The sequence below is a fragment of the Typopeltis vanoorti genome, chromosome 4 (assembly GCF_054136105.1).
Source record: "Typopeltis vanoorti isolate ZY-2024b chromosome 4, IOZ_Tvanoo_1.0, whole genome shotgun sequence".
NCBI lineage: Eukaryota > Metazoa > Arthropoda > Arachnida > Uropygi > Thelyphonidae > Typopeltis > Typopeltis vanoorti.
The window spans coordinates 153,683,648-153,710,660 of record NC_143552.1 but is presented as its reverse complement, the minus strand read 5'-3'; the positions used below and the strand labels follow the sequence as shown (position 1 = coordinate 153,710,660).

Below are 27,013 nucleotides of genomic sequence, written 5' to 3'. Positions count from 1 at the left end.
CAATACCCTCAAAATCCTACCTCTTTTGCTTGTGTCTTGCACTGTTCTTAATTTATGCCACCTCTCAAACTGAAATTCTGCAAGTCACCAAACTTGAAGAACTTAACCACGCTACCGGCCAGGATGTATATATATATGTCCAAGTTTCCATGGATGTGAAGTGCATATTAAAATTGTAATACCATTGATATTGCATTTAAATATATGACGGATACGAAGCATACGAGGATGCGTATTTGATCCATAATGGCCGGTAAGGTGGTTAAGAAATTCATTACAGAGCATACCATTGTAAAAGATCATGGATTTCACTGGAAGAAGTCATTTCAAGGTCAGATCTATAAAAGGGGTACCCACAGGAGTTTGCTGAAGCTGTGATGAAAACTCCTAATTTAAAGTGAAGTGATTCTATATAAATTAACAGAATATGATCAAACTCTCTTACATTGCCAGCAATGGTTGGTCGATTGGTAGAGCCTTTTCTACTAATGGCTCAAGCAAAAAGTTAGTAGTTGGAAGGGGATGAATCATTCGATGCTGTTGGCACACTCTCTCTCGAAGAGTCTTCGGACTCCCTGGAGGTGTCACATAATAATAATAATAAGAAGAAGAAGAAGAAGAAGAAGAATACTTTTTTTCATCAGATATTGTGTGTCTCATTATTTTGCTTATTTTGCATATTACATGACTCAAAATATGTTAGCTATGTACTGATATATATAAATAAGAAATCTTATTTAATTCCTATTACATGATATTATGATATGCAAAAAATGTGTTAACCATTTTTTGCATATCAAGAGCTATGAGAAGGAATGATTGGATATATAATTAACATGCCTTATTAATGTATGCATAAATGAAACTTGATAAAGTTCAAATACTTATACTTACTTCGCAATTTATGGTTTAATTCATCCTGGAGAACAGAGAAAACAGAAAGCGAGGACTTGTCATCTGGAATGAGCTGCTTTTCAACCCATCCTCCACATGCAAACTGATAAAAATTTGTGCATGGGTCAGCTCTCTCATCCATATTGTTCAAGAGTATTGCAGCTGAAAAAAAAAAAAAAAAAGAAAAGAAAAATGTAAGAGAATGATTTTGGTAAATAATAATGGTGAGAAAGTTATCTTAGACAAATGCTCAATCAGAAATGAGCATTTGTCTAAGTACTGATTAAAATAATATTATATCCAATGTAGAATGTCTGCGTAATTAGCCTAGTGGCTGTGCACTTCACAACCATATGCCTGAGGAAGGAGTGTTCTAGGTTCAATTCCCGTCGGTGACGTGAGGAGCTGAAGGATCTTCCTCAGCCATAGCCAAGTTAGCCGGTCTTGGGCACGGACATAACATAGGGTTTTTTCCCCAGTTTATCCTGGGGTTTTTTCATCCCGCAAAGCAGGCAAACCAGCCTCGAGAACTCAACACTACAGGACATAGGATACATCAGGGCATAGGGCTGACCACCTTATCCTGTGAACAGTTTGAGGTCTGATGATTAATAAATCCTCAACATCGCAAGGTAAAAGAGGGAAAAGGAAGATCAGATGAGATGTAGAACAGAGAATAGATGACAAAATAAAAATATGTTCATGAATAGGTGGTGTCTAAAACATTAAATGAACTTGACATTAATGAAATGGTAGGATTGGAAGATAACACTACATTAATAAATTTAGTTTAATTCTTTATCCAGAGTTCAAGTATCTTTATCCTGAAGATACTTCAAGTTTGCACCTGAAGTATCTTCAGGACTGAGGCAACTCATGGTGAAGGTGGACTAAGCTCTCATCACTTGTCTTAGTATCTCCCATAATGCAAAACACATCTCCTTGTGGACATGTATACTGCTATGCATTAAGTGAAGGGCCACTACCTAGACCGGTTTCGACCTTTATTGAGGTCTCGTCAGTGGGAGCCAGACCCAGAGGTGGCGATACTAAGCTGGATGTAATGGAGAAGTCATATTTACCTATATCTTCCCTCAATGCATAGCATTATACATGCCCACAAGGAGATGTGCTTTGCATTATGGGAGATACTAAGACAAGTGATGTGAGTTTAGTCCACCTTTACCATGAGTGGCCCAGTCCTGAAGATACTTCAGGTGCAAACTTTGTTTGCTTACGCTTGGATAAAGGATCAAACTAAATTTATTATAGTCTAATAAAGTGGAAAAAAAACTTCCAATAACACTACATGTTATTGGAAGATGTTTTAAGGAAATATGTATAGGAATTAATTAAAGCGCACATATTTTACAATATGTTGCCTTTTACCTGATCGTTTACTAAGAGTCTTAAAATTATAAAAGTCCCATAAGAATGAAAATAAAATAAGATTATTTTGACATGATGTAGCACCAAAAGAGAAACTTCTAATTACAGACCAGTCTGCATTTCTAGAATGGTTATGGTTTTTGAGAAGTCACAATCAAGATACAAGTTTGAATATAAATGGATATGAATACCTTATTTATTAAAATGCAATATATATTTGAGTATGTTATGATGCTACTCTGATCAGACCACATCTAGATAATTATGCTTAAATGCACCAAGTCCTTCAACATACAGCAACATCTCACCAAATATCCTGTTTTATCTACCTCACACCATATACAGTCATACCCCGAAGTTATGCGATAGGTGGTACCAACAAAAAGCATGTAAGTCGAATTTGCATAACTCGGAGTATAATTTTGCATGTAATTTATATATACAAACATACAAAATATTATTTAATTGGGACCAAAGGTTTACAAAAAAACACCTATTTTTTTAAGAAATATAATCATAATTGTAGTTTTTCGTACATAAAAAAAAAAAAGAAAGTTATTTCGATGTCAATGGTTTCATAAAATCTAATAGATTCGTCTGACGGCATAATGTCTTTTTCTTGTCATGCAAAATTTCTTCATAGCAAGCTAATGATTTTTTTATTCCTTACCTTTATTTTGAAAATTACTGACTTGTGGCTACAATTCGTTCCTTGTTAGAATCTACGTCCTCAAAAATCTGTAAACCTTTCTTTTATGATTGTTCTTACTGTGGATTCCTGTAGATCGAACTTCTTTACTAGCTCACCAATTTTCATTCCACCTTCAAAAGCCTTAATAATGTTGAGTTTTGTTTCCAAGGTCAATGTTTTTCTTTTCTTGCTAGCTGTAGAAGAATTGGACTTACTTCCTTTGGATGACATTATTATTGTTTATGTGATAAAATTTTTATCAAGAACATAACATTAAACAATCGCAAGGTTTGTAGACTATAAAAATTGTGTATGAATGGAGACCACGCGAAACATGTCAGTGCTTGTTCACAGCATGTGCAACAGTGCCGAATGCGGTTGGCGCCGGAAAGATACGACTAGTGGTGAGGTGTGAAGCGGGACAGGAATACGTACATATAAGAAACCGCGTAAGTCGGGGTATGACTGTACTCTCAAAACCTGACATTGGTGCCATTTCCATTCTGATGATTCTCACTCCATCCTGAGGGGATGCATCCAATCTGCTATCATAAACAGCATTCTTGCTACCTGCTTTTCTCTCTATCCTTCCAATATGTATAGTACTCTTTCACCTCTATTCCTCAGGAATCTTTAAACAGACCGAGTCTGTCAAAGCCCAAAAAAATTCATTCAATTTTATTCCTAATACTCCTGTCATTTGTACATAGAAATAGCAGTGTGTTACCAGTATTCCCATAACTGGCTTGCATTCAAAACTATCTTATTATGCTGCTTATACCAAAGCCCAGAATGGTTACAAGATAATTACTGACACATTTTTAAAACTGAATTCATAAAAGCTAAAAGTAGCAGGGTACAGCATTTTTCAGCAGGATACGAAGGGAAAGCATTGTGGTGGAGTACTCAGGGTGAGCGGAAGCAGCATGCAGAGCATGGGGTGCATGCGGACACCACTACGAAGGGGGCGCCGGGGCACGGGTCATAAGTTCATTTTTAAAATAAATTTTTATCATAAAAACAAAAACTTCTTAGAATGATCAATATTAAAATAAATAAGGCCAGATACACCAAATAAAAATTGTTAAAAAATTGTATATTGCCGGCTGTTTACAATTTTGCAGTGAGAGAAGGCTAAATGCTTGCCTCCAGAATCTAAAGTGAAATGGTGAACAGTTTTCATGTGCAACCAGTCATATGGTACTGTAAAAACTCGAGTGTAACTTAAATATTCCAAAGTACATTACATTCAATTGTTTACTTAGGTTAAGTCCCATGTGAATACTGTAAAAATAAACTTTGTTTGTCTCTGTATAGTTTGTTTTAGATGTTATTGTAAATAACACTCTGGAAGTTAACTGTATATACTGCTTTAATAAGAATATGTTAGAGTGTTAAAAACAAAGGCAATGTTTATATCGCCGAAGCTGCATGTAATAGATCTACATGGTGGCATTAGAAAGATTGTTATTAAAATTTGTTTGTATGAGAAAGGCTTGCAGGCTCTAAGTGTAAACAGCTGCTAAGTCAGTCAGAAAGGCTCAAACACCTTTCCGATGGCCGGCAACTTACAATTAAAAGAAAGCGGAGGAGAAAAAAAGGCATGCCGGACTTGGAACTTAAGATGAAAGAATCATACTGAGTCTGTGGGAGGTTGCCAAACTTCATGCAAGGTCTCAGAGGAGGTATAATAAAAAGGGACTGAAGCAAACAGAAGGGGCTGCACAGATCCAGAGATTGCTGCAGAAGTAGAGGGGGGCCCGGTTCCAGAGATGTCCACAGAGAGACAGGAGAGGCTGCCCAGTTTCAGACGCTGTCAAAGAGGAGGCAGCTCAGTTCCAGACATTGCTAAAGCTGCCCGGTCCCAGATGTTGCCGAAGAGAGACAGAGCTGCTCGCTTCCAGACACCGTCAGAGAGCATCCCAGATCCAGACGTTGGTTGAGAGAGGAGTTTTCCGCTTCCAGAAAGGAACTTCTCGGTTCGAGACATCGCTAGAGAGAAATGACTTCTTGGCCACAGACAGGGCTTTTAAATTGCCGAAAGGAGAAGTCCCAAATGCCATACAAGAGAAACGTTTCCAATCCAGAGGGCTCCTGATTGACAGTTGACAACAGTTTCATTTTTCTTGGAGGCGGCATTTTCAGTTTCTTAGAGGCAGCAATTCAAGCTACTTGAGATGGCAGTAGTCCAGGTGAGGCAAATTTCCCGAAGTACCTTCGATCATAAGTTTTTCTTTTCGCTGTGGGAGAATAACATTTTCCCAGAACTGTACAAGTCCCACTACATTCCCAATTGATATAGCCGAAGCCAAAATTCCAGGTGAAGATCTGAGATGAGAGAATTGCCACAGAACTTTTAGTAAAAGACTTTTGACTAATTGTAAGATACAGAGCCTTTGTAAGTTCAAAATTTTATATAATTCCTCTTATAATTGTATTAGAAAGACTTTTAAGATATATGTTTAATGTTTAATAAGGTTAAGAAGTGTCCTTAAGAGAATCAATTGGCATGTTAGAAGTTGATATCAAATTTGTAAAGAAAACTTAACAGAGAGATTTAGGTAACCTCTTTACGAGTAAGCTTGGAGTTTAATAAGTAAAATTTGTAAACTGAGAGTTGATAACGTTTTGTGTTAAAGACAGTTTTTTAAAGTTGAAGAAAAAAGGTTCTAAATTTTGCTAAAGAGTTTTTATAGAAGGATAGAGAAAGCAATCTCCCTAATGTTTAAATTCGTGTACATTTCATAGTAATGTAAATAAATGTTATTTGACTTTCTTGTAAACATAGCACGTAATAATATAAACAAGAGAGATTCTGATAGAGAGAAAGTGCGCACAGCTTCATTAGAATAACGGAAAATAAAGTATAAAGTAAAGAAAAAAGACATCACAAATAATTAATAGAAATTACAAGTATACAAAGTTAAAATAATAATAAAATTTTACAATGTCGCAGTAATAGCAGGATAGCAACACTAGATTTATAACAGTACACATCTCAATAGGCTACTGACAGTAGTGCAGTGCAGACTATTGTTTTGTCTCTGTGTCATGTTGTGTAATAATTTCTTGTGGGTATAAAATAGAAATTGAATCAAAAATTTAAAAAAAGTTATCTGTTGCACAAAATCGTAAGCATCATGCTGCGAAAGAAACAGATATTAAGAAACAAACTGGGGCTCTTAATAAATTTGTTAAAATATTAAAATATTCTGATGCAGATTGTAACCAACTCGATACATCAGAAATCAGAGTTGACAAACCCGTGCACATCATCCAGTTTGAATGAAAGTATTATTACAACTGTTGAACCAGATAACAAGATGCAGGATTTACGTGAAAAACAGTTAGGAGAAGATTTAGTTGTAGTTCACCACGAAACTAACACATTGTTAGTCTCTGTAAATTTAGAAGATCCAGGTGAATGGGGAAATATTGATGAAAAATTACAAGTGGTTTTAATTGAAATGGGGCCTGTTCAAAAGAAAAATATAATATATCCCAGAGATACATATGGTCGTAAATTTGGTGAAACGTATTATAATAGAAAAATGGAAAACGGGGACCTCGTGCCAAGAACATGGCTCATTTATTCCGAAACTTTGAATTCTGTTTTTTGCTTTTGTTGTAAACTTTTTGCACCTATTGAATCAAGTAGTCTTGTAGAAGGTTATAACGATTGGAGAAATGTAAGTACAACATTGCATAGACATGAGACTAGTTTAGCTCACATGAAAAATTTCTTAAAATGGAAGGAACTTGATAAAAATTTAAAAAACAAAACTACTATTGATTGCCAGACTCAAAGCATGTAAGAAATGGAAAAGAAACATTGGACGAGTGTTTTAAACCGCTTGATTGAAATTATAAAATTCCTAGTCAAAATTTAGCTTTTCGCAGATCATCTGATAAATTATATGAAAGGAATAACAGCAATTTTTTTTAAATTACTCGAACTGTTTGTGAAGTTTGATCCCGTTATGGAAAATCATGTTGAAAGGGCCCTACAACAAAACAATAGAGTACACTATTTGAGTAAAGACAGTCAAAATGAAATATTGGAAACTTTTAAGTAACAATCAGGGATACAATTTTATTATCAATTCGAAAATCTAAATATTATTCCATAATTTTAGAGTGCACACTTGATACAAGTAAAACAGAACAAATGACCATTATTATTTGCTTTGTTTCCTGTGACAATGGAAATGTTAAAATCAAGGAAAATGTTTTAGGTTTTGCAGATATATCAGATTCCACGGTACGTGGTTTAAGTGCAACAATAATAGAACAACTGGAAAAATGGAATATTCCCATTGAAGACATGCGAGGGCAAGGGTATGACAATGGGACAAATAAGGAAAAAATATGGGCTCCAAAATTTGCTTTTGAACAAAAATCCTCGAGCGTTTTACGTGCCATGTGCTGCTTATACTCTAAATTTAATCATTAATGTTGCAACCAAAGTGAATGGAGATACAATTAGTTTCTTTGCACTTATTCAGGAAATATACAATTTCTTTCCATTCTCTCACAAACGTTGGGCAATCCTTTTAAAGTTCGTAAAAATTTTAATATTGAAACAGCCATCAGAAACGCGATGGGAAAGTAAAATTAATGCAATAATCCACCCTCTACGATATCAGATTTTAACTACAGCAGTATAAATTGGGGAGAGGAAGATGCATGTAGCAATAAGGGAATGGAATTTCTAGAATTCTTGAGGGACAAATGTCTTAGGCAACATGTAATAGAAGGAACAAGAGGTTCAAGTGTTTTGGATTTGGTCACAGTATCAGAACACATTGACAACTCCTATAGGTAGAGATGACCTTGATAATGCTTCTGACTGGTATCTCCACTTGGGTCTGGCTCCCGCTGAAGAGACCTCAATAAAGATCGAAACTAGTCTGGGTAGTCGCCCTTCCCTTAATGCATAACATTAGACATATCCGCAAGGAGATGTGTTTTGCATTATGGGAGATACTGAGATAGGATTGTTGGCAGCTTGCTCCACCTTTGCAAGGAGTCGTCCTGGTGTTGTACCACCTTACTCCAGTCCTGAAGATACTTTCAGGTGCAAACTTTGTTTCCTCACGCTTGGATAAAGGATTAAATTAAATTTATTATAGTATCAGAAAGGGTTGATAATAACTGCGATGACATCTCTCCCACCAGTTGGAAAGAGTGACCATATGGTTTTGAGTTGGAAGATGAATAGACATGCAATAGTATCAAAGAGACAGGGAACGTATGTGGAATTATAAGGCAGGTGATTATAATAGTCTTAGATATCAATTTGGGGAAGTTTCATGGAGGGAGAAATGGGAAAGCTGGGATATCATTAGTGCTTAGAAAATTGTGAAGGAATATTTGTTAGAAGCAATAGTAAGCTATATTCCACAAGTGAAGAAGAGGACACAATTTGAAGTAAAGTGGATGACAAACAATATGAAACAGGAACTGCATGTGAAGAAGAGGCTAGCTATGGAAGAGATATAAGGAAACAGGTGAAGTGCAGATGCACGAGGAATATAAGACACAGGCCAGGACAGTGACTAGTATGGTAAGGAAGGTAAAACTGGAATATGAGAAGAAATTGGATCTAAGATCCAAAGAAAATCCTAGGGAATTTTTAGTTATGTGGCCAGTACAAGGAGAAATGATTGTGGAAGAATGACATTGTGGGATAAAAATGGGAATAGAGTGACTGATCAAAAGGACATAGTGGAATTGTTCAATGAACACTTTATTTGAGTATTTTATCCTGGAGGAATAAATTTTAATACTAGAGGGATAGGGGAGGTTCGAGGTTTAGAGGTGCAGGAAGAGAATGTGTTCCAAATACTGAGTGCTCTGGATATTAGTAAAGCTGTGGGACTGGATGGTATTTCACCACGAGTTTTGAGAGAATGTGCTAAAGAATGCTCCTGACAGCTCCTTTGACCTGCCTTTTCAATGAAAGGCGCCCAGGGAATGGAGGGAAGGTAAGATAGTGCCATTGCATAAGGGCGTTAGCAGACCGGAAGTGTCCAGGGACGAATGCTGGTCTTGAAATTTACGTTTGCTCTTGTTTTCATTCAGGGAGTGAGAGGTGTGGTTGAAGTCTGATTAGCAGAATAATAGATTACTGACCATTTAAAATTATATATTTAGAAATTTATGTACATGTAATCATACAAATACAACATTTATTTTACAAATGATATTTTATCTTTTTCAATTTAGCTCACCTACTTGAATACAAATTCAATCCTATGGTTCTTCTTTATGAACTGTCAATAAAATCATCATAAAAAGTTGATTGCAAATTATTTTTCCCAAGCAACTCACAAACTTGTAAAAGCTAGCTGAAGCTCACTTGCTAGAGCTATTTTCACTGTGTATGGCCTGTGTTTAAGAAGGTAGCAGAAATGGCTATGCACTCGCATGAAATCACAGTGCTGCAGCTAGGACCTGGAAACTCGTACAATCGAGCATACCAAGGTAGCTTTGACTAGATGAGCAAGCATTGGCCTTCGACACACAACACAAAGCTTAATTATTGCTGCACAAGCTTAAGACATCTTCTGTCTACAAAAATAAAAACCTAAATGGAATGCTTATAAGTGCATGCATTTATTAACAAATAAATACTACTTCTTTCACAATTAATGGGCTTGCGCAGCAACGAAAACAAGCATGGAGAATTCGCCACTGGAAGTGTCTAATTATAGGCCAGTTTGTGTGTCATCAGTAATTGTTAAGATCTTGGAGAAATTAATAAGATAATGTATACAGTATTTGACAGATGAGGGTAATGTTATCTGTGAGAGTCAACATGGATTAGTGAAGGGGCACTCTTGTTTTAGCAATATGCTAGCCTTTTATGATAAAGTTACAAGAGAAGTAGATGAGGGAAAGGCATATACTGCCATTTTCTTGGATTTAGAAAAGGCATTTGACTGGGTGCCACATGATAAGCTGATATTTAAGTTGCAGCACGTGGGTTTGGATGTCAGGTTGGTCAACTGGATTCAGGATTGGCTGTCCAATAGGTATTAGAGAGTTGTATATGGTGGGGCAGTTTCAAGGAGGCAGAGGGTTATAAGTGGGGTCCCATAGGGCTCAGTACTGGGGCCTATATTGTTTATCCTTTATATCAATGGCATTGTCAGTGGATTGCAGGGGGATATTCAGTTTTTTGTAGATGATGTGAAGCTGGGAACGGTTATTAGTAATAGTGCAGATGTGGTAACCCTGCAAGAGGATTTGAATAAGCTAGACAGAAGGGCAAATGAATGGGAGTTTCGGTTCAATGCAGCAAAACATAAGGTCATGAGGTTTGGGACATATCGATGAGATGCAACATACTCTATTGTAGAAGCTATACTGGAGGAAGTAGGGGAGATAAGAGATCTAGTGTTGATGATTGATAGAAACCTGAAATTCAGGGGCCATATTGCAAAGGTGGTGAGAAGGATGCTGACCTGCAGAGATAAAAGAGTTATCATCCCGTTGTGTAAGACCCTGATCAGACCACACTTGGACTATTGTTCTCGGATTTGGTCCGCAGGATTTGAAGGGGATAAATTAACTGTGGAAAGGGTACAAAGGCTGATAACAAAAATGGTTTCAGGACTGTACAATGTTAGTTATGAGGATTGGCTGAGGAAATGTGGACTGCAGAGTTTGGTAGGTAGAAGAAGGAGAGGTGATATGATTGAGACTTTTAAACCGTTGAGAGGTGGTTACAGGGTTGACACCGGGAAGTTCTTTCGCTTAGTTGAACAGCGGGAAGGAGTGATGACAAGGGGACATCCCTGGAAGTTATGAAAGGAAACTGTGAGCAAGAGGGTAAGGAGTGGTTTCTTTGCATGGAGGGTGGTTGAACAATGGATTGCATCACCTGATAGAGTGGTGAGAGCAAGAACGGTCAATGAGTTTAAGGAGTGGTATGATAGACTTTGTGTTTCCTAGGAGGGACCTCCTGTGATGAGTTTTTTGACTCCATGGAGGCCTGAATAATAATAATAATAAAAGCAGGAAACTTGTATCCTCCAAATTGCAGCCATGCCTTCTGGTCTCTAGCTAAAGCTATTGACCATAACGTCTATCCAACACTGTTCTCATCATTATTACATCTGGATGGTTCTATTTCATCATCACCTACAAAAAAAGCCAATGCTCTGACTTCATGCCTCTTCTAATTCTTGCACAACTGATCTTGATAAATGTCCCCAACCATTTCAAACACTCACCAACTAGTGCCCTGAAGTGCCACCTTTTGTCAGAATGAGATCAGAAAAATCTTTCCGAATTGGATACCAAAACGTTTCCTCGGCCTGACAGCATTCTCTCACAATTGCTCCGATATTTTGCTAATATTGATCTTGCAATCTGGAAAATAGCATGCATACAGACACCGTTCCTAAGAAGAGTGACAAATCCTTCAAGCTACTGTTCAAATTCTCTCACCTCAATTCTCTTAAAAGTCAAGGAAAGATCATCAAAACTTAACTATTATGCTATCTTGAACACTCTCGGCTAATAAATGACTGCCAGTATGGATTCCATTACCATTTATCAACAAGAGATTTGCTCAATTATGTCATCCATCTCTGAATAAATCATCATCATCATCATCAATTTCCTAATATGTAGTCTCAAATGGTGTTCAAGTTACTGTGACAGCACTACATGATTAAGTTTACATGGATTAGTGAAGGGGCACTCTTATTTTAGCAATATGCTAGCCTTTTATGATAAAGTTACAAGAGAAGTAGATGAGGGAAAGGCATATACTGCCATTTTCTTGGATTTAGAAAAGGCATTTGACTGGGTGCCACATGATAAGCTGATATTTAAGTTGCAGCACGTGGGTTTGGATGTCAGGATAATCTCCTATCAAAAATTTTTCTCCAAATCAATCTAATACTTGTGAGAACTCCAATATTGTCATATCTAACATTTCATACTTCTAAGGCACTTCTGACTGAATCAATCCACCTAGACCTTGGTCTTCCTCTGGGTCTCTTTCCTACCATCTTGGCACCAAGCACCTGTTTTGATAACCTTTCTTCAACCATTCTTAGATCTCTAGGCAAATACCACATAAAAATTTCACAAATCTCAAGTCATGGGCATTGATATCTCCAAGGCTTTTGACCAGGTCTGAACATAAAGGTCTATTAAGCAAGCTTATGTGATGGTGAACAGTTCCTTATCTTCCAACTATACAACTGATGCTGGATCCCACAATGCTCTGTTCTTTTGCCCACACTTTTCCTTGTATATAATAGCCAGCTTCAAATGAGATTTGAAAGCAGTGCAGATATTATATTTCTTAAAAGTTTAAGGAAATAAACTTTAAGAAACTTAAAGGAATAAATTTTAAGAAATATCATCTCTGCACTGCTATCAAGCCTCTTTTGAAGCTGGCTTCCCTTCTCCATTCTCCTAAGTATCCACTTCCTCCCCTCTCTGTTCCAGGTTCCTTATTCTTGAAGCTTATCATATTATGGTCAGACTGGAAGATCTGCTAACATCCACCAAGATGAACACAAAATATACATCTGTTGCCACAACTAGAATCAGATGCAATAAAACTATCCTGCTCCATCAGTAAATATAAATTTGTATGACTCTTTTCTGGTTGTATTAAACTTCCCAAGATTTGGGAAACTTTAATTCTTAGCCCTCCCACCCAACATTTCAGACTAGTCAACAGCACCCACACATGATATCCCTCATAAGACTTTAGTCTTTATTATTCTTATTATCAACAGACCTCCATGGAGTCAAGAGACTCATCATGGATGGTCCCACTCTCACATGCACAACTCATCATACCCTCGACTTAAATGCATTCACTGTCCCTGTGCACTCAACACACTCTCAGGTTTTCATTCACTCACCACTCTCCATGCAGAAAATCTACTCCTCACTCCCTTGATCACACCACCTTATACAGCTTCCAGAGATTGCCTCTCATCCCCCCCCCCAACTCCTGTTTCCAGATATCATTATCAAATTCCTGCCATGTACCCTCAAGGGGTGTACAGGATATGACAGTACTACATGAAAAATTTACATCATTACTAACTTCCTATCTACAATTTTCCTCCAAATCAGTCTGTTACTTGTCAAGACTCCAACATTATCAGATCTTATATTTCTATCGTCTAATGCACTTTGTACCGTATCAATCCACCTATATCTTGGTCTTCCTCTGGGTCGTTTTCCTGCCAACCTGGCAGAGAACACTTGTTTTACTAATCTTTCCTCTCCCATTCTATTTAAGTGACCATACCACCTGAGATTAGCTCTGCTAATGCATTCCTGGATGCTGACAATGTCAAGTAAAAAAAAAATGATGGTACTATTTCCAGATATTCTATGAAAAATCTCATCAACACTAATCTGGTAATTACCCTTTACCAACTTATGTGTCTTCATCATATCTCCCCTCTTCCTTCTATCCACTGGACTCTGTAATTTGTAATCTCTCAATCTGTCCTTATTTTGAAAACCAGGGGACCAAATCCATATGAAGCTTGATCAAAACCTTGTTCAATGGAATCAAAACACGTCAATGTTCTCTGTATCATTTCCATAATCCACTGTGTTGTCCTCACAATTTTAGCAAAATGTCCATGAAAAGTTTAAATTCCTATTCACCACAGTCCCCAAATCTTTCATCTCCTCCACGTTGTCTAAAATACTACACTCAACAATCCTATACTCTGCATCCCATCTTTGCTTTCCAAATTTTAAAACCTTACACTTCACAACATTAAACTGACATCCTAAACACTCCCCCCCATTCAGTCTATTTAGGTCCTCTTGCAAAGCAACAACATCTGCTTTACTTCTCATAACTCTCCCCAACTTTGCATCATATGCAAACAACTGTATAGCACCATTTAAGCCCCTTCCAATGTTATTTACATACAAACATTAAACAACAGAGGCCCCAAAACAGACCCCTATGATAGGCCACTAGTGTCTTTCCTCTTCTGGGATATCACCCCCTCATACACAACCTGTTGATATTTATCAAATAGCCAATCTCCAATTCAACACACTAATCTATCCAATCCATCTGTTCCAATGTTGAAAGTTTATTTTTCACTTGGTTAGAATATAATAAATTTAGTTTAATCCTTTATCCATGTGTGAGCAAACAAAGTTTGCACCTGAAAGTATTTTCAGGACTGGAGTAAGGTGGTACAAAACCAGGGCGACTCCTTGCAAAGGTGGAGAACACTACCAACACTCCTATCTCAGTATCTCCCATAATGCAAAACACATCTCCTTGCGGATATGTCTAATGTTATGCATTAAGAGAAGAGCCACTACCCAGACTAGTTTCGACCTTTATTGAGGTCTCTTCAGTGGGAGCCAGGCCCAAGTGGAGATACCAGTCAGAAGCATTAGCAAGGTCATCTCTACCTATAGGAGTTGCCAATTGGTGTGCCACCTTTTTAATAAATTACTCTGGATTTAGAGGAAGATGTTGAAAGTTTATTTTTCACTTGGTTAGAATATAATAAATTTAGTTTAATCCTTTATCCAAGTGTGAGCAAAATTGTACCACCTTACCCCAGTCCTGAAGATACTTTCAGGCGCAAACTTTGTTTGCTCACACTTGGATAAAGGATTAAACTAAATTATATTCTAACCAAGTGAAAAATAAACTTTCAACATCTTCCTCTAAATCCAGAGTAATTTATTAAAAAGGTGGCACACCAATTGGCAACTCCTATAGGTAGAGATGACCTTGCTAATGCTTCTGACTGGTATCTCCACTTGTCTCCACTTGGGCTTGGCTCCCACTGAAGAGACCTCAATAAAGATCAAAACTAGCCTGGATAGTGGCCCTTCCCTTAATGCATAACATTAGACATATCCGCAAGGAGATGTGTTTTGCATTATGGGAGATACTGAGATAGGAGTGTTGGCAGCTTGCTCCACCTTTGAAAGGAGTCGCCCTGGTGTTGTACCACCTTACCCCAGTCCTGAAGATACTTTCAGGCGCAAACTTTGTTTGCTCACACTTGGATAAAGGATTAAACTAAATTTATAACATCTGTTCCGATTTAACTACTAATTTGTCATGTGACAATCTATCAAAAGCCTTTGCAAAATCTAAATATTCTATTGTATATGCATCCCCCCCCCTTGTCCAATGTATTCGTCACCTTGTTATAATAAGTAAGCTGACTACTAAAACACGATCTTCCTTTAGTAAACCCATGCTGTCCATTAAAGCGAATTCTACTACACTCCATCCAGTTCTGAATCCTTGTCCTGCCTAGCTTCTCCGACACCCTGACCACAACTCCAGACAAGCAGACTGGCCTATAATTCGAAGCCTTAGTCTTATCACCTCCTTTATGAAGCAGAACAATTTTGCCATCTTTCCATTCCTTTTAGACGTGGGCTAATCTACGACTCATGATAAAAATGTATGTTAAAGCAGTTATTAACTCCCTGAAACATTCCCTGAGGACACACAGTGATATACTATCAACTCCTATGGCCTTGTTGACATCAAGTTTACTCAGTTCCTCATATACCTCCTGCTCACTCACCATCAGATGTTTCTCCCCCTCATTCCCACCGCTCTCAAGTTCTGCATTATATAGAATACTTTAATGAACTGCTCATTAAACACCTCTACTATATCCTCATATCCTCCTCAGCCTTTATTAGTCTCCCATTATTGCAGACCAACATGATCCTTCCATAATCATTCTTTCTTCTACTGGCCACATCAAAAAAACTTCCTAGAGGTTGTGGAGGAGACTCACCACAAACAGCGACCCTACTTAAGTGGGAAAAGCTGCAGAAGAAGAAGATCTTGTGCCACCTCCACAATGCATGCTTACCCATTTCATTCATCCATTTTACACCTACCTTATTTAATCTCCTGACTTTTAGAATGCATTCAGTCATTGCCTCTGCCAGAAAATTCCTGAGTATAGACAAAGCAGCATTGATTTCCTTCCCATGCAACTCTTTATGCCATGATATTGCTGCAAGTTGAGTTTGCCTCCTGAGTTTGCAATAATCACCTGCTTTATAGGTCTACATATAACTCTTTGTCACAAAAGTCCTGATATAGCTGGCAACCACCCAAGTAATCACAATCACTTCATGGTCACTTTCACCAACTGGAGGAAGATGTGACACTTCATTTACAGTATCTTCTAATGAGATAATCAAATCTAAGACCCTCAATCAATGTTTGGCTCTGTTACATACTGCTTAAGGTAGTAATCCCTTAAAAATTCAAGAAATTCATTTTCTTTGGTTACTGATGCCATCTTTTCATTCCAGTCTATATTACCATAAATGAAATCATCCATAATGATCACCCTTTTCCTATTAGCCAGACCAATTCACAAAAACATTTCCTTCTCACTGCCTTCCACATTACCAGGTCTATAGCAACATCCTACTAAACATTTCATCCTGTCCATCATCACTTCACACTATACTGCTTCAAAACCACTGTCAGTATTTGCTCCTTGCATCTCCACCCTAGATGGGCACAACTCCTCTGCCATCATCAGTAACACTTCTCCTTCCTTTTTGTTTTGTCTGTCTTTGCAAAAGGCTACATATCCCTCCATCTCTAATTCTGTCAGAATGTCATCCTCTCTTGTTGTAAAGATTATCTAGAAAATTACCACTATAATGTGAAAAACCCTGATAAGTATGAGGTGATAGGTCCCTCATAAGTTCCTTTATAAGCCACTAATCAGGGCACATGTGGATTTCTATGCATAGATCCGGTCACCTGATTATATGGATGATAAGGAGTGTGCAGAGACAAATTAACTAAGACTTCTCAGGACTCCACAAAGTTGAGTATGCGGAAAGATTAAGAAAATGTTTTTTGCTGAAGAATAAGGAAGGTGTTATATACTATTTCCTTGTGGTCTGTGGTCTGTGTGACTATGTGACTGCCTTATTGTTATATCTCTAACTGTCCTTACTTCAACTTTACAGTTAACATTAATTTTTTTGTATCACTTAATATCAGATATTCCTTTTGCCGACAAATTTGTATTGATTAAAGACTGCGCCAGCCGGCAACTAAACTCTGATATAATATCCAAGAGTACTTAAAGAAAATGTAGGGATCATGAGGCATGCAGTCATGGTCCCGATTCTTATATCACTATTGGCTTACCCCTTAATGCACGGTACGTAAGTTTTCAAACGGTAGCTCAATCCGCAGAAAGCATGACAAACTCATTTGATTGTATATAAAGAAACACATTTATTATGGCACAAAGGCAAGTATACATGTTAATCAAATCCTTAATCTTAAAAGAGTCTGGGTTCCCTTTACTTAATTAATCACATCCAAAACTTCTATATTATAGTCTTACTTGACATAAATTTCTCACTTTTATACGTACATATATTCTCAGACTCTTATAACTAAGTTACCTAATATTATCACACATGTAATATTGCATAGATTATTATTATTATTATTATTAAACAAGACCTCATGGAGTCAAAGACTCATCTAGGAGGTCCTTTTATCTCACACACATCTCATCATACCGGGCCTTAAACACATTCAAACTCCTTGCAGACACCACACTCTCAGGCAAGGCATTCCAATCATTCACAACTCTGCACGAAAAAAACCTGCCTCTCACTCCCCTACTCACACCCTCTTTATACAGTTTCCAGGCATGACCTCTGGTTCTCCCCTGATCTCCCACTATTCTCTGTAGAACTTCTCCACCATTGATCCTATAACAACCCCTTACCAACTTGTAGGTCTCTATCATATCTCCCCTCTTCCTTCTCTCCACTAGACTCTGCAAATTACATCTTTTCAATCTTTCCTCATACTCGACATTCCAGAGGTCAGAAAATACCTTAGTCAGTCGCCTTTGGACCCTTTCCAACATCTCTTCATCCTTCTGAAAACCAGGTGACCAAATCTAGGCACAATAGTCCATGTGTGGCCTAATCAAAGCCTTATACAATGGAACAAGAATCTCCCTACTTCTACACGTCAGTGTCTTCCTCATCATTCCCAGAAGTCTTTGTGTTGCCTTCACAATTTTGGCGATGTGTCCCCTAAATTTTAGATCCTTATCCATTATCACTCCCAGATCTCTTATTTCCACTACTTCCAACAATATATTCTCACCAAGCATAAATTCTGCATCCCATCTTTGTTTTCCAAATTTTAAAACCTTACATTTTGTAACATTGAACTCACATCCCCATTTGCTTGCCCAATCACTCAATTTATTCAAGTCTTCTTGCAAGACCACAACATCTTCACTACTCTTTATGGTTCGTCCCAACTTTGCATCATCTGCAAACAACTGAATATCTCCATCCAAATCTTTGCCAATATCATTAATATACAAGTTAAATAGTAATGGCCCTAAAACAGATCCCTGAGGCACTCCACTAGTGACTTTCCTTTTCCTGGATATTGCATCCCCATACACAACTTGTTGATACCTATCAGATAGCCAGTCTCCAATCCAATGAACTAATCTAATATCCAACCCCATCTACTCTAGTTTGACTGTCAACTTATCATGAGGTACTCTATCAAAAGCTTTTGCAAAATCCAAATATATTACTGTGTATCCTTCTCCTCTGTCCAAGGAAGCAGTCACTTTATTGTAATAAGTAAGTAGATTACTAAAACACGACCTCCCTTTAGCAAATCCATGCTGTCCATCAAAGATTATACCATTGTTGTCAACCCAACTCTGGATCCTAGTTCTCACAAGCTTCTCCAACAACTTAACCACAACACCTGACACACAGATAGGCCTATAGTTTGATGCTTGAGTTCGATCACCTCCTTTATGAAGTGGCACAATCTTGCCCTCCTTCCACTCTTTAGGGATTTGACCAAGTGCAAGACTCGTATTAAAAAAATATGTCAAGGCAGGTGTCAACTCTCTGGCACATTCCTTCAGAATATGCGGTGATATATTATCATGTCCCACAGCCTTATTTACATCTAGTTTACTCAACTCCCCAAACACCTCTTCCTCACTTACAGTCAGTCTCTCCTCCCCATCATCAACTGCTCTTAATCTCTCCATGAAGTCACATTCACAAGATTGAAAGATCTTTATGAACTGTTCATTAAGTATCTCCACCACACATTCTGCAACAGCTGTCTTTATACCATTTCCTCCAATCAATGTCATCCTTCCATAATCATTCTTTCTTTTGCTGGCTACATATCGAAAGAACTCCCTAGGATTCTTTTTAGCTTCATTAGCTAACTGCTGTTCATACCTCTCTTTAGCTACTCTCACCAACCAAGTCACTCTCCTTGCCTGGTCTTTGTAGAACTCATGAAATTGGTTACTTCCACTTCTCTTATGCTGCCTCCACAATGCCCTTTTTCTCTGTATTGCATGCTTAATCTCTTTATTCATCCATCTCACACCTAACTTATTTAACCTTCTCACCCGTGGTATACATTTAGACATTGCATCCACTAAATATTTTTTGAAAATCCCCCAAGCTGCATTGATCTCTTTTCCAGCTAACTCCTCATTCCATGCTACACCTGCAAGCTGTCTCCTGAGCTCTTCATAATCACCCCCCTTGTAGTTCCACATATACCCTTTTTTCACTCGGGTCCTTGCACTGCTGGCAACCACCCAAGTAATCACCTCATGGTCACTTTCACCAATTGGTGGATGATTTGATACCTCATTGATAATTACATCCTCCGATGAGATGACCAAATCCAAGACCCTTAATCCTCTTGTGCCCTCTGTTACATACTGTCTGAGGTAGTTATCCCTCAAAAACTCAAGAAACTCATTTTCTTTACTTCCAGTTGCTATCTCTTCATTCCAGTCTATATTGCCATAATTAAAATCACCCATAATGATCACCCTTGTCTTATTTGCTTGGCTTATTTGACTATACATTTCACTATCACCACCATCCACATTACCAGGTCTATAACAACATCCCACCAAGTATTTGATTCTATTCACCTCTATCTCACACCATACTGCCTCAAAACCACTGGCCCCATTTCCCTCTTGCATCTCTACCTTGTATGGACATAACTCTTTCTCTATCATCAATAGCACTCCCCCTTCCTTTTTACCCCTTCTATCCTCACGAAACACATCATACCTTTCCATCTCTATTCCTGTCAGGATGTCATCCTCATCTAACCATGTCTCACTTATTCCGACAATCTCTGGGTGCACAGACGCAATTAGTGCAACCATTTCATCCGCCTTGTTTCTTATACTTCTAGCATTGGTATACAAACACAACAACTCATTTCTGGATCTACAGCTAGTTCCACTGATACCACTCACTCGATGTGATCTCTCCATGCTGGACTGGGGCCATTTCCCTTTCTGCTTCTTCATTTTAGAACCCTTTGCAATTCTATCTGTTTCCTTTTGATCCCTGATCATCCCATTACTTTCCTGCCTACACATTCTCTCACCTCCTCTTGGAGCATCCACCTTTCTCACACTGTGTATCCCTGTCCACCCTGAGCCTCGCCGTTTCCCTGCTCCTCTTGCACACCCATTCTCTCATTTTCTATACTCATACCACTCACTTCCGCATTCATTTCCACTCCTCCAATCTCTCCTGTCTTACTCTCCTGCTCTTCCACATCACTCCCCTCTCGATCTGATTCATTCTCTCTATTCACTTCTCTACCTTCCAGCAGCAGTCTCTCCAAGCGACTCACACCATAACCACTCAAATGCAGTCCATCGCTCCCATACAGCTCACTTCGTCCCTCAAACTCATTCCACACATTAACAAACTGTACTCCCATCTCCTCACACATTTCAGCCAGAATATCATTCATAATCCTTGCTATCCACCTCATTTCACCACAATCATACCTAGGCAACACACTGACCACCCTTCCTGTCACACTATTCTCTTTTATCTTTCCAAGCAGTCTCCTGACATTCATTTTGACATGCTCTTTGTTCTCTCTCAAGATACACAAGACTACTCAATAATTCTGACATGAACTTCTCTAGGGTAATACTTCTTATTCTTACTTATTCCTCCCTCCAAAATTTTAGCTAACATTTAATTACGTTCTGACCATATAACATTACTGTTCCAAAATTACACAAACAGTTCGGACCTCGGCCTCCTGTTCGCCTGGAGCCTAATATGCCTTCTTCTCAACCACAGAAAAAAGTGTCCAAATCACAGACTGTTCTTATAGCACTACACGGAAATAGCATGTTTCCTCAACTTCTGCTTCCTTACTCCATGGTTACTTTAATCCAACATTTAACATAAGAAAATCTCCCACTTACCGTTCTTGCCTTGAAGTGGATATTCTGGTCTGCTTACGGTATCTTTACTGATGGCGGCCTTGCTATTCCTTTGTTTCCATAGGAACCGAAAACACTCATACACAGACTTGAACACTGACATTGATCTCATCATTGGCTCTTTCTTCTTATGGATCTGAATACATTGTAGTTGCAGCCTTGGCCCACGTAGCATACATAGCAAGGGGGAATTCTTGCTACACATGGCGGCAAGCTCTACACAGCTCTCCGACAGGAAACTAGGTGCCGATGAAACCCGGAGACAAGAGAGCGATTCAAATCCCCGCCGAAACCTTTATGCCTCAAAACAGCTCCCTCACTCGGCAGTGTCATCACGCATACAGCGACTGCCGATTGGATGCCGTGGTCACGGACTGTTTTTACATGGCTTAAAACATGCATATAATGTTTATGCATGTTATATATGTATAAACATGCTTATACATATTTACTTGGCAATTTACACATGATTTTATATTCTAATTCATTTACAACTATTCTCTATTAAACTCATGGGCTATTTTAACATTGTTCAGAGCTTACCCACTTGGATATTTACATGTTCTTGGGACATTAGTCGGTACATTTCCCATCCGGAAGCATAAGCATGTCCCTATCCACTCCTTCTGAGATAACTTAATGTTGGGTGGGAAAAAAAATGACTCATCATTTTTTTCCGACACAACAAAGGGGTAATATGGTTGATACGTTTAAGTTGGTGAGAGGAACCTATTAGATAGATAAATGGGAATTATTGCACTAGGTAATTGGTAATGGCAGAATAAGAAGTCAGTAACCCCCTGAAAACTGTATAAAGGTCATCAAGGATTATATTGAGGAAGAGAGCAGAAAGGAGAGTTTTTTTTTGTTTTTTTTCAGACCGGTTGTGAAGGAGTGGAATACATTGCCAGAGTACTCCAATGTTTTCAAGGTAAGGTACAAAATAGTTATTGCGATCTGTGAGTGCTCTAAAAGACATTACTAAGGAGTCTTCATGGAATTTTTTAGCAGATATGAAAAAAAAATTCTTGCCTCATATCTTAGCAAAGCCATTAACTGCAGTCATTACCTTGCTCACAGTTTTCAGTTATAGATTTTCTCCAATGAAATCAAACATGTCACATAAAGGAACACAGAAAAACAAATGTAGAAAATGTAATGTGGCAACCAGCATTTTTAAGTAGCAACTAAGATTATCAGATCATTACATAGAAGCAAAACATTGTGATAAGATCTCAAAAAATTAATATTCATTTTATTCCAGTGTACCCAATAAAGATTGCTACTTAAAATGCAAAATTTACTGTGAAAATCAAGAGAAAGGACTCTTCCCCTTGCTGATGTCCAATGGAGGAGGAGAAATTAACATAAAAATGGAAACAAGGTTGATGCACATGCAATGAAAGAAAACTATACCAAGATCCTACACCATTTCATCCCTTCCTTTTAAAAGTTTTCAATTTCTCCTACTCCCTTCATGTTTATATTACTTACTTCACTCCATTTTAACTTAATATTTGTTTATACTTTTACATTTATAAAGAGTATATATAAATTTAAAAATGTGTGATAATTGAAACTCTTCTTACCTGCTTTCACACAGCCTGAGGTGATACAAACTCCTTTAGAACTATGATGTTTAGCCTCATCCCTACCTGCAGTATCAACAAGCTTATCCACATCAGAAGGAAAATATATCTGCCTCGAATCTGTAAAGGAACATATTATTATTATTATCCAAACATTTCCATGGAGTTTGAAGACTCATTGTGGGGGGCTCACGCTAACCATTATTCTCCTAATGCCTATCATACCTCTTCTGGAACTTACTCACTAAAAATACATTCGACAATGATCCACTCATTAATCACAAGAACAAAAAGAATGATAAAAACATCTTCAAAAAAGTAAGATGCTCTACCCCTCACTTGCTCTTTTAAAAATATGAGTTGAACATGGAAAGACAGAAACCTGAAATGGACTTCACTAAACACAAAACATAATTACTTATGGTTATGTTCTCCCCCCCCCCCACCTTTCAAGTTTCCAACAGGAATTTAACATACTTATATCATGTTCATGATAATCTAAATAAAGTTGACTCTTACCAAGAGAACACATAGAAACCAAAAGTATAGTTTGTTATAGCAGATAGTTTGTAGTGAATTTTCTTTAGAATAGAACTATACCCATGGACATTGGGACTTTTCACTAGTTTGCTATAATGAATGGTTTATTTTTATTTCAATCTTGGGCACATGACATACACAGTAATAGTTTGTAAGAATTCAGTCATACAAAAAATTTTCAAAAACCTACAATTAAAATCTTACACATCTCTCATGCACTGCTAACATCCTTTTCTTATGCCATGACACTGCTTCAAGCTTCAAAAATTACCAGCCTCATAGCTTCTTAATTGAAAATTCCACATGTTTGGTAAGTCAAGTCAGCATGATCTCCTAAGTCAAATCAGCATGATCTTTCTCCCCAGTCAGTGATGACTTTGATTATGGATAGTTCTTCTGATCCTATGACCAGAATTAGCACTCTCCAACTCTAAGTCCCCTCCAGCAGGTGAATATATTCCATTTCCTTTCCATCATGTGATCTTTCCTCCTAATCTACATGCCCATAGCTTAAGTCACCCATAATAATAATTTGACCTTCATTCAATGTGCTAATTTGCCAATCAATGCATATCTTCCATATCTTCCCTTACCTTCCTCTGTCCCATACCAGCAACCAACTGTATATTTTGTTCTGGTAACAATCCCTCACCAATTTATATGTCTCAATCATACCCTCTTTTTCTATTCACAAGACTATGTAAATTGCATTCCCTCAACCTCTCCTCATATCCGATATTCCATAGACCTCACAATAACTTACTAAACCTTCTCTGAACCTTTTCCAGTATTCTCATCGCCCTGAAAATCCGACATTGAAATCTACGCATATTAGTTCATATGTCCTAATCAACGCCTTATACAAGGAAACCATAACCTTCATGCTTCTGCATGTCAATATCCTCATTATTGCCATAATCATTGGGATGTTCTTACAATTTTAGCAATGTGACCCCTAAATTTCAAGTCTCTGTCAGTATTCCATAATGCAAAAAAAAAAAACATAGAAAGAGACACTACCCACACCAGTTTAGACCTTTGAGATATTATTATTATTATTATTAATCAGGCCTCCAAGGAGTCAAAAGACTCATTGAGGGAAGTCCTTCCTAAGACATAACGTCTGTCAAGACTCATCGAGGGGAGATCCCCCCCCCCTGAGAAACACAAAGTCTATCATACCACTCTTTAAACTCACTGACCGCTCTCACTCCCACGACTCCATCAGGCAATGCATTCCACGGCTCAACCACCCTCCACACAAAGAAACCACTCCTTATCCTCTTGCTCACAGTTTCCTTTCGTAACTTCCAGGGATGGCCTCTTGTCATCACTCCTTCCCGCTGTTCAACCAAGTGAAAGAACTCCCCCAGTGTCAACCCTGTAACCACCTCTCAACAGTTTAAAAGTCTCAATCATATCACCTCTCCTTCTTCTATCCACCAAACTCTGCAGTCCACATTCTCTCAGCTGATCCTCATAACTATCCTTGTACAGTCCTGAAACCATCTTTGTCATCCGTCTTTGTATCCTTTCCACAGTTAATTTATCCCCTTCAAATCCTGGGGACCAAATCTGAGAACAATAGTCCAAGTGTGGTCTGATCGGAGACTTATACAACGGAATGATAACCCTCTTATCTCTGCAGGTCAGTGTCCTTCTCATATGAGGCAATTGATTCAAAGTCAACAGCTTCCATATAAAAGTAGCCAAGTCATGAAGATGCTTCACATGCAACCTTTTTTTGCTTACACTTGGGTAAAGGATTAAACAAGAATATAATTTTTTGCGAAATCAAATTTACTTTGTAACTAAGCAAAAAAATGGAATTTTTAATATAAAACAATATATCTGCAGCCAAAAACACAAGCTTTCCTCTCTTCATCAAGTGATTCATTAATTGATATTGCAAATGATTCCTCTTTAACCTCCCACCACCCCTGAAGGAGACAGCTCTGAAGACAATAGATTTCAACTGAAATATGTACGGCTTACCACATTGTTAAACATCACAAAGTATTTAATTCAAAAGATGGCAATCTGAATTTCAATCACTGATTCACAGTGGTAAAATAATAAATTTTTTATTTTCAGTGGATTGTTTTAAATTATATACAAAGCAACTAAAGCCATGTTGATCATGTGTATCTTCTTTCTGGCCTTTTTTACTGTTTTACAGGATAAAAACACAGTTCATATGTGGTAATTTGAATTACCACATAATTGTGGTAATTACTGGGAGGAAAAACCCTGCCACCTACATATGAGTCCATCCTGCATAAGCATGGTTGTTTAATAATATGCAAACACAATGAAGGTCAAGAACCACGAGTATATTGCTGTCAATTGAATATTTTTTCCAGCTGATTTGTCAAATTTTTCAGAGAAAATCTTGTGACTACCATGTGACAATGCTAATTCACTACTGAAAACGGTTAGAATCAGATGGGATTCAAACCTAGGTCTTTCAAAGAAATGGTGATGATGTTCTTAAAGCACTTCGTGTACCATAACTCAAATTACCAGACTTCATAGTGGCAATATTTCGGCCTCCTTGCAGCAGACACTTTTCCTAACTATTGCTGCATTTTCCTAACTATTAATGTGCATTTAATCCTGCAGAGCTCTCAGCTGATCTGACAGATGCATGCAAAATGTTTAATATAAATATTCTTACACAATTCAGTGTATATATATTATAGCTTCGAGGTCATGAGAAGCTGTGCATCAATATGTTACGAGTGATATTCAGCACTGTTATTTGCTGTCAGTTTGGTTTAACACATGTTATGTAAAGGTTTGTGATAACTGACAGTAAATTGTATCTGAGAGATACCGTGACCTCCGATATCAGTATAGTATGGTTTAGTTTCTTTTTTTTATTCTTTGTTCAATAATTTCTAGATTGTAAATTAAAATAAATAAACCATCATGTATTACTGAAATAGAGAGCCAAAGGCTTATTTATCATACATATCCTTTACTATGAGTTGCCCATAAGGTTGCTTATGCTTGCATCCGCCGAAACTTTTAGTTTCTATATATTCAGCACGAAACTCTTGTAGTTTCTATATTGCTATGAAATAATGTTGGATTCAATATTTATCATACATGTTCTCTAGGAGATGTGCTTTACGTTATGGAAAATACTAAGGAAAGTGAGCTGGAGCTTACTCCCTCTTTACTACAAGTTGCCCATAAGGTTGCTTATGCTTGCATCCGCCGAAACTTTTAGTTTCTATATATTTGGCACGAAACTCTTGTAGTTTCTATATTCGGCTATGAAATAATGTTGGATTCAATATCCACTTAATTTGTACCATCATCTATTATATTTGCATTGTTTTACTCCTTGTTTGCCGAGGTCGGGAGAGTCATTTTGCTTGTTATCGTAGAATTTATGCTGATAAGAAAAAAATTAAAACTGTTCAAAAGACTCTTGATAACTTCTTTTGATAAAAAAAAAATAGCAGTAAATAATGTAGGTACAAGTATTTATTGAACGTTTACTTTGCATTCATTTTTTATCTTTCCTAAAAGAGTACCATATAAAATGAATTATTAATACAGTAATC

General features: G+C 37.6%; 1 protein-coding gene across 4 annotated transcripts in view; it reads right to left on the bottom strand.

Moving 5' to 3' along the window:
• The window catches only part of Nep2 (M13 family metallopeptidase neprilysin 2), a 355,508-nt gene that overhangs the window by 230,827 nt on the left and 97,668 nt on the right, over nt 1-27,013 (bottom strand). For all 4 annotated transcript variants that reach the window (XM_090391525.1, XM_090391528.1, XM_090391526.1 and 1 more), the window contains exons 3-4: nt 22,899-23,018; nt 895-1,056 (exon numbers count right to left, since the gene is read on the bottom strand). In XM_090391525.1, coding sequence (XP_090247651.1) covers nt 895-1,056; nt 22,899-23,018 — 282 coding nt within the window. The remainder of the gene's footprint in view (nt 1-894; nt 1,057-22,898; nt 23,019-27,013) is intronic.